Raw genomic sequence first — 12,545 nt, 5'->3', positions numbered from 1 at the left:
TCAAGTTTAGTCACAACCAGTTGTCTGGATACATGGAGGCTGTATTTGTATTTGTTTTGAACCAGTGGTTAAAGAAACAGGCTTGTAACCAAGTGGTCACCGGTTCAAATCCCAGCTCAGCCACCGACTCACTGTGTGACCCCGAGTAAGTCACTTAACCTCCTTGTGCTCCGTCTTTCGGGTGAGGCGTTCTTGTAAGTGACTCTGCAGCTGATGCATAGTTCACACACCCTAGTTTTGTATCTTGTAAAGCGCTTTGTGCAGTTGTGATGCGTAGTTCACCCCTGTAAGTCGCTTTGAATAAAGGCACCTACTAAATAATAATAATGACCACCCTAGTGACTGCCATCTGCAGTGTTTTTACAGTTGGCCCACTCGTCGAAAACTTGGGTTCATTTGTATGGATAGCTTTGTTTTCTCCTGTATATCTCTCAATAGTTTAATGGCAGAACCCACCGACAAGGGCAACATCCCTGAATAAATCCAACATGTCTAGCAGTGAGAGGGAGAGAGGAATAAACACATAGTTAGTCCCTTGTATTGTGCAGTATATTAGTGTGGTATGATTAGGGTGGGAGTGCCATTTGTGTGCTGCTAGGATATAGTTAGTTGGGGATTGGGGGCTGGCATGCTAATTAGGGGTCATCTTAGTTGTCCAATAACTGAGCTCGGTTGGGCAGTATTATGGCGAATAGCGCAGCTGTTCGTGTTCAGTTTTTCCAGGGTTCAGAAAGGAGCTGTAACAGTCTGCTTGATTATTTCACAACCGCTGCTGAACTGCCCTCCCCTGGGAACACACAGCACTCACAGCACTACTATGCATGTGTGTTAATAATGGCTGTGTCTTCAGGCAGGACAATGAGGCACCAGTGATAATGTCGCTACCACATTTCAAAAGCACTGCATGTCTCCAAATCTGCTTAGATAAAAGAAACCACTCAGTGCACAATCGTTTCATTATCAGAAAAGTTTATTCTGAAAAAAATACATATTATTTTTCCAGTGTTTATTTGATTTAATCTAATAAAACCAGTGGCTGAGCTGACAGTGTTTGTTAGGAATGACTCCTTATGCTTTGTGTACTTGCCTGTTCAATTTCATGAATGAGCTTCATGTACTGCTAGATCTATGCTGCAGGGGAGGGTAGCCCTTGTTCATGTTTGATCTAGACAGGGCTTCCTAACCCTGGTCCTGGTGACCCCCTGTGGCTGCTGGTTTTCATTCCAATTGAGCTCTCAATTACTAAACTAAACCCTTATTTGAACTAATAATTTGCTCAATTAGACATTTTTACTTGTTTTCAGCTCTTAAACAGTTGCGGATTTCAAGTTAGCTATAACATTTTATAAGTAACTTGAACTTTGCAACTTTTTAGGAACTAAGAACAATTAAAAAGGTCTAATTAAGCAAATTATTAGTTCAATTAAGGGTCTAGTTAAAAGATCTGAGTTGAAATAAAACCCTGGTTTATGCTTTTCTAACGCAAATGCAGAACACAAGAGACTTCTTAATTGAAATTCTGGTTCTTTTTGTTCAACTGACTGCAATTGGAATTCCTGGATGATGAATGGCAAACGTTCCTCAAGGGCTGCAGTATTAACAGGTAAATCAGGTCACAGGGGGGCTACATCCTGGTTCCCTTCCCATCAGCAGCACCCAGGTCTTGCAGCTGCATGTGGCCTGGGGTGATCAGCAGTATGACCCTTAAAGAAGAGTTTGATAGAAGACTATTAGGACACCTTAATAAAATCAGTGCTATACACTGAAGAAACCCCTGCAGAACAATGAGCAGAGCACAGCATTAACCAGAAGCAATAGAAACACAGCTGATTTACAACAGACTGTGCACACTGATCCTGGTACCATGGCACTGCAGAGGATTACCAGTTAGTATTAGTACAAACCATAGGGGTCCCCTCGATATGTCCAACTATGAATGCCATGGATTCAAACATTTGTCTCATTTAATTGCAAATGCCCTCATGTTACCATTGCCCCTCTTAGCACTGAGTTGTTGCACTGTTCTTGCAGAGCAACTGCTGCATTGCCACTGAAGCATTAGTCAGGCTGGCACAGAACACAGAATCAGTCATCAGTTCAGTATCAAGGAGGAAAGGGTGGTATAGAAACAATGTCTGTGTATGTGAATACACAGACTGCCCTTGACAGACCCTCTCCCCAAGTGTGAATACACAGAGACAGCCCAAGTGTGAATACACAGACTGCCCTTGACAGACCCTCTCCCCAAGTGTGAATACACAGACTGCCCTTGACAGACCCTCTCCCCAAGTGTGAATGCACAGACTGCCCTAGACAGACCACCTCTCCCCAAGTGTGAATGCACAGACTGCCCTAGACAGACCACCTCTCCAAGTGTGAATGCACAGACTGCCCTAGACAGACCACCTCTCCAAGTGTGAATGCACAGACTGCCCTAGACAGACCACCTCTCCAAGGCACAGGAATACAGGCGAAGGCACAAGCAGGGAATAATGATTCACAATTTCCTCAAGTAAGTCTTCTGTGCCGTTTGGAATGCCAGTTCAATCCTTGCCAGAAAAATACATCTCTTCCCCTTAAACTGGGAACAGCGATAAATGATACAGGAACTGGGTTTTTGGCAACAGCGTAATAGCTGTTGAGGTTACAGTGCTCAAGTCATTATCCCTGCTGTTTTTGCTACAGCTGAGGATCAGGTCAAATACAAAATATACGAATGTGAAAAGTGTAATGTTGCATACAGTTGATAATACTGTACTACATGCTATAGGGTTTGTTGCACTTAAACTACAGCTCCCAGAACCCACTACAGTCCCGGGGAACACACCTTTCTGTCCGGCATGGACACGCAATACAATACAGCAACTCCTGCTGTTAATGTCTGAAAATGAATATACGCGGCGGTTACAACAGAATTTAGAGACGTTGGGAATATTCATTTTATTCGGTTGAAGTGGCACTAGCCACAAATATTTACTTGCACAGCTGCTGCGGGTAAAAAAAGCGTTTTACAGTATTTATTTATTTATTACTTTATTATTATTTTTTTTTTTAATCTATAGCCAGCGATTAGGTTTTAAAACAAATATTTGCATCTATATAAAATCACTAGGGGAAAAAATGGTTTCTGGTTATTTTAAGAACAAATGTTAAAAGTCCGTATACGTCGTCTTGCATGAAATAATCTTAAATGATAAACTAGTCATCAGGACTAGTGTGATCCTTCTCTGTTCCGTTTTAATCAATACTAGTGTCTTCTGTATACCAAATAACTACCTAGCCGGAACCCATGTTCGCCTCCTCGGGATTTAGGGAATGTTTTCCGTGCAACACGAAGCTGTCTAGGTAAACAAGTTATGTTTCTGCACGTTAATGACTAAGTCTTAAATTGATTGTTTTTATTCTAAGTTGTTATGTGGAAAAGTTATATCGTTAACTAAAGCGTGTGTTTTAAATTCAATTTGCTGTGATTAATGGTTTTACATCGTAGTTTTGCTTGACTACGCCAGCTCGCAAACTGGCAACCCTATACCACTGCAACATGGCTACTGTGTTAAACATACCTGGGTTATACGAGAATTAAATTAGTTGTTTTCTGAGCTGTTTCTGTTTTAGCAAGTTATGCTGTTAAGACTAGTGGGAGAACCCCCTGTGTATATCGGATAACCAAGGTATTATCTTCCTGTGTTCAGGCTAGTTTTAACATGAAATACATATTTAGATACTAGTTGCCATTTTTGTATCAATTCAATTAGCCTTTGAAAATCCCGTCTACTGTAAACCTTGGTTCTTTCCTGTTGGTATTTTATTAAGTGTGTCTGAAGGGAAAATCCGATATAGAGTCATTTTTTCACTTTGTCACGTGTCAGACACAGACACACACACACAGACACACACACACACACACACACACACACACTGTACATGTAGACCCGACGGGTATCTAAGAAATGCTCATACACAGAGCTGCGTCACAGGCCTGTCTGTTATCAGACGAACCGAGCCTATTTGGCACTTTTTTGGACGCTTGTCTGACGTTCTCCCTACTTCTGACGTTAATTAGTGTCAGGGTTGGCGATTTGTTTTTTATTAAAAAAAAAAAAAAGATTTAAATTTCTTTCTTTATTATGTAATTTTTTGTCGTACCCAAGTTGTAGCTCTACAGTACCTCCAAACTGTAAATGTTAAGGATGTTGTAAATGGTTTGTGAATGGTTACATACCAGACAAAATTACTCGATCTTAAATGAATACATAAATAAAGCAAATTATTTATCATCGTGGCATCCTCTCAATGTGAACTACAAGAATTTAGCGATGGAGTACGCCAGAGAAAAATACCCCTCACTCATCCCAGCCTTTCTTTCTTTCTTTCTTTCTTTCTTTGATTTCATCTTTCTGTGCCAGTCCAAACACACCCAGTTGTTACTTAAGACTACTTTGCTTTTTATAATGTGTTCAGTTGTTAAAGTTCCTGATTGCACTACTCAATAAACCTGGTTTCAGCGGGTCTAACACAGAGCTCAATTGTCTATTTGGATCATAAGAATCGCTTCGGCGAATATGTTAACACTGTGTAACATTTTTTTTTTTTTTTTTTTTTTTTGTTCCTGGGTAGTAAGTGTTATTTCCTAATTGCTTATGCCTCAAAAGTATAGAAAATGGTTATTATTCCCCACAAACTTTGCTTTTGTGACCAGGACAGTGATATTTCAAAATATCACTATTTCCAATGGGAAAACGGGCAAATGTGTGTCTTTTCGTTCACATAAAGTCAGAAAAAAAAAAAAAAAAAACTTTGAATCCAAATTAACATGTATTTATACTAAAGTAATACAAAAATGACTACAAAAGATTTAGAAGTGAGTAGTTTTTCGAGATTTACGATTATACTGTATTTACTGTCCTGGTCACAAAAGCAAAGTTTGTGGGGAATAATAGCCATTTTCTATACTTTTGAGGCATAAGCAATTAGGAAATAACACTTACTACCCAGGAACAAAAATTGTGTTACATAGTGTAATGGGTCAGGCGCTCTATGACGGGACCAGACATATTTTTAGAATACCATTTAATTAATTATTTTATTTTTTATGCATTCGCTCCATTTATGTACCACAGAATTGAGGGCAAGCGCCGTCCTCACTGCATTTGCGCTGTGATCAGAATACAGCCCTTAGAGTTTTCGTTTATAGACAGTAAGAGTTTAAGATGTTTGTGTTAATGAAAGGTTTTTAAAACATACTTTTCATGTCTTTTCCTTGAGAAACTATATAAAATAGATAGTAAATGAAAAAAAAAGATTTCAATCAATTCTTTTCTTTAAAAAAATCAAGTGATTTAAATCCGTGATTTAAAATTGACTTGATTTAAATCAGCCAACCCTGATTAATGGCTGCCAAAACCTTGAACAATTAAGCAAGGCTAGAGGGTTCGGATTTTTGTGCAACTTGTACTCACAGTCTGGAATGAAAGTGACTTTTACAGGGGATTTGAGAATTCAAGATTTCATAAGTTTCATTAGCGATCCCATAATTAAACCTAGTGGTTTGCTCCACTGTTAGGCAATCTTTGGCATTTCCAATCTATTCCATTGCAGGTCTTTGTTCCAACCAGATCCTACATTATTTAATTGACACTGTTGGAGGTCAATTAAATAATTAAGGTTGCAGTTAGAACAAAGTCCTGCAATGGATTGGAAGTGCCAATGTTTCCTTTGTACAATGGTTCCCAACCCTGGTCCTGGAACCCCCTGTATCTGCTGATTTTCATCCTACCTGAGCTCTCAGTTACTTAACTAGAGCCTTAATTAACAGATCATTTCTTTAATTAGACCTTTGTAATTGTTTTCAGGCTCTTAAACAGTTGCAGAGTTCACCTTACTTATAAAATGTTATAGCTAACTTGAAATCTGCTGCTGTTTAAGAGAGGAAAACAATTAAAAAGGTCTAATTAAGCACATGATCCATTTAATTAAGGGTCTAGTTAAGTAATTGAGAGCTCAGTTGTAATACAAAGCAGCAGAGATGGAGTCCCCACTGGATTAGATGGAAGGATAATGTTGTTATTCCTATCTCTACCTGCAGAGGGCCACCTTTCACTAGTAATGGAAGAGAGCGCTGACATGTCAAGAAGTTAACAATACATTAAATGTGTAACAATATATATATATATATATATATATATATATATATATATATATATATATATATATCATTATATATATCTATAAGTTTATAGTATCAGCTATAGAAGAATTATCTTTATGGTGATTTTGGGTGGTGTTATACAGCTGTAACTGACTGAGATTATACAGTACTACAGGTATTATCATTGTGGCAAAACTATGCTAAGATACCTCCTCTTGTAATGGTATTATAACACTAGCTTCCACTAGTTAATTCCTGTTCCCTATAGAAAGGTGTTATTGCACACACGTGGTGCCTGTTTGTAGGTAAACTTTGCTGTACTGTACAAACTACAGAAAATCTAAACTATTTTCCTCTTGCAGGTTGATTCAAGTTACACCTGGGCCTGTGTTTTGACAGATGACTCTGTAAAGAATACCTGGATTAATCAATTAGGTAAAACTTACTCTACTTTTCTCTAGCTGTTAGATCAATGGGAGATACTGGAAGGAATAACTGATTGGAGGGATACTTAGGTGCATTGGTGGAGTTTCGAGAGGAAGCTGGCGTAGCTCTACACAGTGCTGCAGTAAATCCAGAAAGAGCTTTCAAACAGATGAGCTCTAGTTGTTTCCCTCATAGCTAAGCTCCATGTTTATTTCCAGGTGCTTTGTATTATGGCTGGAGCAGGGGATGAGAAAGTTTTTGTGAACCGGAAGTTTGAGTCAGAAACTGAAATAGAGGAAAAACGCAAGAAAAGACAAGAGGAATGGGAGAAAGTTCGTAAACCCGAGGACCCAGAAGGTAAGGGAATGCTTTTTAAACTACTACAGGGGCCAGGGGACTCAATAAGAAAAGAACCCCCTCGTTATGACCTTGTTCATGGACACCATTCAATCATACCTACCAGAGGTGTGGTGTGCATGTGTTCTAAACTACAGTTCTACTGTAATTAGTGACTAAATCTTTATCAGAGGATCGATATAACAGTAAATGCAATGTAAAAGATACACAAAGATAATACAAAGGTACTAATTTTATTTTACCTTCACTTACCTTTCTTTGTAACATTTGCCATCTTAATAAGTTGTGTGGCTCCATTACTGAATTGTGTAAATTTTTCTAAAAATTTTGATTCCTTGGCTCAGGCCCCATGGCCCTCCTGATCCAAGAATAAAGAGCTTTGCTGGCCGTTCTGTGGTATAAATGCAGCAGAGTTGGAAGGTCTCAGTGTCACATGGTTCTTCTGGAATCAGGACAGAGCTGTAGGGGTTTAGAAGGCTACTCCAGGTGTGCCACTCAGATGTAGCAGCCCGGCTGCCATAGTTTGAGAGTTTAGGGGAGGTCTTTGCAGGAGCAGCATTGGTATCATGTGCTTTGTCTGCGGCAGTGGTTAGTGATGCATGCACGCTGTCATCAGGAATTATTCCTTGTCTCCTGGGGCGTGACATACAGTAGCTTCAGAGTTGATTTCATCATTGCATGATATAGCGGGGGTGCAGTGAACCAAACTATGCGTCTCAGTCTAGATCTGCACTGAGCATTATGATGATCTGCATGATTTCATTGACATTACCCATTCTAGATTTCTAACAGCACGCTTTTTATTCAGGCTGTGTGCATAGCTCTGGGGAGGCTGAAAGTCCTTTTGCTGGTTTGGTGCCCTCTAGAGTAATATCAAACCACTATACTGGTCATTGATTGATTTAAAGATTTCCCATCTAGGATAAGACTGTTGATCTTACTGTCTACTACATTCTCCTAGCGGGAAACTGTGTTATTCTACATGCATCTACAATAGTTTGCATTAGATTATTATGAATCACATACATTCATATCTTACAGTTTGCAGATGTATCCTGACTTCTGCAGTATATGTATAGTAAAATGTGTACAGTTTTTTCTGCCTTTGCTTACATGTAAAAATAAATATTTGTTCGGATATTTGTCCCAGCACGAGCCAGAAGGCATTACAGGAAGCAATAACAGAAGCCGCAGTTTATCTGCTTTTAAAAGCTCCTCTGTGTAGCAGGTGTGCCAGCTGTGGAACTGCAAGCTAATTTACTAATGCACGAGCGGGCTGTTGCCAAGCACTGACAAGGCAGTGAGAGCACCAGGAGCCACTGGAAAGACTGCTACTAAGGCATAGACTGTGTTATACTGTTTAAACAGGTAAATCCCACTCTTAATAGTCTTGCAGGGACTCCGATGATATTGCATGAATTCAATTTACGACAGATGTTGGTTCAGCTCCTAAATGCTGTGAAATACTTTTTTTTCGCAATGCAAGCCCGCCAAGAAGCCATTCTAGAACTACAGCGTTGGAGGGCACGCAGTTCTGAATTGAACACAGGCAGGCCTGCAGGTGCCCGGCCAGCCGCAGGGGTTGCTGGTGTGCGTTAAGCCAAGGATTCCCCAACCGACCTAAATTGTCTGTTAAGCTACATTACAGCATGTACCTGTTCACAAGCACTGCAGCACATCATCAGACCGCACTGCAGACTCCTAGCATCATGATCGCTTTGTAATTCCTCTTTTGCTTTACTTTACAGCTTTCATGTTTTACTGTAATTTTAAACATCTGCCAGAACAGCTGCTCATCCCAGGTGCTCCTTGGTTTTAGCCAAGCAGCATCAAAAGTCATTGGAAAGGGAATACAGTTGTGTCTCGGATATGAACTGGGTTTAGAAAACTTTACAATATATATGTATATACAAGCCAATTGTTAGTCAGACTATTTTCTTGCATGAGCTCTCAAAAAGCATACATTATGTTCTGAAATCTTTAAGGTATTGTTCTTGGAAGAAAAGGTTTCCATAGATAAGTGGTACGTTAGATTTTGCACCATGAAGCCAGGAATAGTGTTCATGCATACCCAGGATTTTATACAAGGTGTTGCAAGCTTACTGTGCAGTTTTTGTATGGCTGACAGAGCTACCCAGATCCATTAGTTCGATTTCTATCTATTTATGTACAAAAAAGTAAATAAACCAACAGACAGACTGCATCCATTAAATGAGAGCAGTGTCTGTATACTGTGTAGCTCAACTTTCCAGCTTGCTGAACACAGAAGGAGGTAGGTAGTTAAGAGTAGATGGTACATTATGTAATTAGCCACTGAGCACACGCAGGGTGCCATACTGGGCCATAGCTCTTTCTAATTGAAGTATAACATTTTCCCATCAGACTGTCAGTGGTCAGATGTACTTAGATGACACAGTAATGTATGGCGCTGGTTTATTTTTTTAAACCAGATGTTATCAAATGCCATTAGTCTTTACTTTGTCCATTCGCTCTTTGTACAGAACTGAGTCTGGCACAATGCCCCCCCCCCCCCCCCCAGTACCCCCTGCCTCAATTCATCCCTGGTTCCAGAACACCACAACTTTGTTTCGTGCATAATTTAAAGATTTCAAGAATTTGTGCATGTCTTATCTAACAGAAGATTGCCTGTCTAATCCAAGGCAAAATATTGAAAGGTCTTCAGACAAGGCCACTTTCATTTCAAATCTGCAAAACCTTTAATCGAGCATTTAAACAGTTACCTGGAATGTGCTCCCATTGCCCTCTATAATGGCATTTTACAGGCAGAACACATGAAGCATGGACTCCCAACTACCATATTATAATACGTTACATTCTGTCATAGTTATACAGTATATAAAACAACCTTGGTTGATAGTCACGTTTGTTTACTTTCTCCAAATATGCTTCCCTTTACATCCCTGTGAGATTACACCGTTTGCTCCTGCTATTATTCACAGCAGTAGGATGCTGGAAATTCCTTATTTTTCAATTCCAATTCTTAAAAAAAAAAAAAGTTCTCAATTCCCACTCCCTCTCTATTCCCTTGAAGGAATTGAAATTGGTTAAAAGGGAATGAGAATTGGAGTTGGAATTAGGAATTGATTTATTTCATACCAATGTTGTTATTTTCAACACTGACATCTCTTTCTTTAAATACTATTTGAAAACACTGCAGGGCACTGATGTGCTTACAATTACAAATGATCTGTAGCATAATACTCCTATAAAACTTTCATTGCCTTTAATGCAGGCTGTCGGATCATAATAAGGGCAATATCTTATCACCTTCGTCTCTGGATAATAAAATCCTAAAACAAAGTAACGTTTTAAAAGCACCGTGAGCTGCTGGCATTCAATAAGTAACACGTAATTACTCTGCTATTCACCTTCCTTTATCCCGTGGGTGGCTTTTCATTTCGCTGTCATCTTTTATATATTTCAAATTATTTTCTGTGTGATGCTTGAAATTGTGAGAATCTTTGGAGATGAATGCTCCTTCCAATAGTCCACTATGGCAGCTTAGTATATTAACTGGATTTCTTTTTTAATGTATTGATTTAGTTTTAGAATATAAAGTGACATCATATTTCAGCTACAAATATAATAGCCCTAACAGTTCACCATAGTAAAAGTGTGGCAAAGTGTAATAAAGCATGGTAAAGCATAGGTAAGCATGGTAAAGCCCAGAGAGGTATTGTAAGGAAGCTACCCCTAATCCCTTGTTTAGAAAGATACAGGGTATTCACGCTTGTGACAGGGTAGCCGTCTGCCGTGTGGGTGCGTGCATTCGCTGCGGAGTGACAGGCAGGAGACCTAGATGGAGGTTGAAGTTGATACACCCCGCAGACGAACAGGATTTATTTACATATCAACACACTGAACAGCTCACGTGACACTGCCAGCAATAGCAGCGTACAGAGCACATACGACACAGTGTACAAAAACTTTGGTGGGATCTACAATCTCTGAACTAGTGTTCTCTGTTCTACTGGCCCGGCTATCGGCGGTTTCGACTTGCTTACTCACTCTTCGGGATCCAACCCTGGTTCTGGTTCTCGCTCACTCGCCCTCCCACACACACACAGGTGAATTTCAGCTTCTTTTGCCCAGTTAGCTTTGGTTTTGCAGCAGCCCCGAGGTGAATAAATGGAACCTTTTATACCTTATATCCCGCTGGAACACACCTACCTGCTGATTTAGATTCCACACCTCGTAATCACACTCGGCAGACAGGCTCTCCAAGGAGCGTCAGGTACTTCATTAATTAATTACAGTAAATACACACTGTTTACAATATACATTTACAAAAAAAAAAAACAAGTTGTATACACTTCCATTTGTTGGTTTTTTAAAATTTAGTAGTCGCCATAATTTGACCCAGCTTTTCTCCCAATTTGACATATCCGATTGTATTTTTAAGCTCAGCTCTTTGCTACTACCCCTGCGCTGACTCGGGAACGGCGAAGACAAACACACACTGTCCTCCCTGAAGTGTGTGCCGTCAGCCGACCACTTTCTTTCACTTTGCAGGCCTGCCATGCAGCCAACCCAGAGCTACAGCGTCAGAGGACAACGCAGCTCTGGGCAGCTTACAGGCAAGCCCGCAGGCGCCTGGCCAGTCTACAGAGGCTACAGTGCGCGTTGAGCTGAGGACGCCCTGGCCGACCTAAGCACTCCACTTTGCAATCTTTTTGTTTGATGATTGTGGTAGGATTGATGTATTTACTCAGGATAAGGGGGCCAATTCAGTTGATGTAAATACTGCAATTCATTAAGATCGGCTTGTCCCTGGCGTTTCCTATATGCTTACACACATAAAAACACACTGCAGAGACTCACATGCACATGGTTAAATGCTTGATTTTCATAATCTTGGCACACAAAGCTTGTATTTCAAACAGCTGGTATGTTTAGATCAGTCGATTTCAATGTCTTGTAGCTCTCTGCAGGTCTCCACTTGTGTCTGTCTGTCTGTTTCAGCAGGTTACCCTCCCCCCTCCCCCCCTCATTTCTCTTTGCTTAGCCCCCCGACTGCTCGTCTTCTGTCAGCTGAAAAGGCAGACTCTCTGTGGACAGCTGGGGGGGGTTTCATAATTCACACAATTTCTTTTTAGCTGTGCCTCTTGACAGGTGGATTTCTGCCTGAGAGCGTTGGTCAATATGTAGACAAGCTAAAACACCATGAGGCCATTTCTGTACTCTGGCCTTCTATTATGATAATAAGCTGTCGTTGCTCTGTGTAGTCCCCACACTAATAGATACTTACTATGAAGTTACATTTAATAAAAAGAATATTAAAAATAGTGGGCTATACCATAGGATGACTTGTGTTTAATATTACGATGAAAGACGAATTGAATAATGTAGGTCTGTGTGCTGTGCTTATTCTGTGTACAGAAACAGTTTAGCTTGGTCCTGCTGCATGTAGTTCTGATTCGGTGGCAGGAGAGTTATGTAATCACTAAAGGAGACATAACGATTGCATCCTGTGTAAGCAATAAGCTAAATGTTTCTGTCTCTCTCTGTCTCTAAACTTCCCCACCCATCAAACTGTAAGCCTTGAAGCTGTAGAGGGTAATGTTTTGACAAAAATCATTTGAAAATGCTGATA

The 12,545-nt window shown here is 40.1% G+C and overlaps 1 protein-coding gene across 6 annotated transcripts in view; it reads left to right on the top strand.

Annotated features, from left to right (window-relative positions):
- The first annotated feature begins 3,248 nt into the window (after positions 1-3,248).
- LOC121325448 (PSME3-interacting protein-like) overlaps positions 3,249-12,545 on the top strand; it is a 34,720-nt gene continuing 25,423 nt past the window's right edge. For 4 of the 6 annotated variants that reach the window (XM_041267929.1, XM_041267928.1, XM_041267925.1 and 1 more), the window contains exons 1-3: positions 3,250-3,345; positions 6,511-6,583; positions 6,793-6,931. In XM_041267929.1, coding sequence (XP_041123863.1) covers positions 6,805-6,931 — 127 coding nt within the window. In that variant the 5' untranslated portion in view covers positions 3,250-3,345; positions 6,511-6,583; positions 6,793-6,804. Of the gene's footprint in view, positions 3,346-6,510; positions 6,584-6,792; positions 6,932-12,545 lie in introns of all 6 variants that reach the window. The other 2 variants (XM_041267926.1, XM_041267927.1) reach the window with 2 other exon arrangements.

The sequence above is a fragment of the Polyodon spathula genome, chromosome 13 (assembly GCF_017654505.1).
Source record: "Polyodon spathula isolate WHYD16114869_AA chromosome 13, ASM1765450v1, whole genome shotgun sequence".
NCBI lineage: Eukaryota > Metazoa > Chordata > Actinopteri > Acipenseriformes > Polyodontidae > Polyodon > Polyodon spathula.
This window is presented reverse-complemented; position numbering and strand designations above follow the sequence as displayed.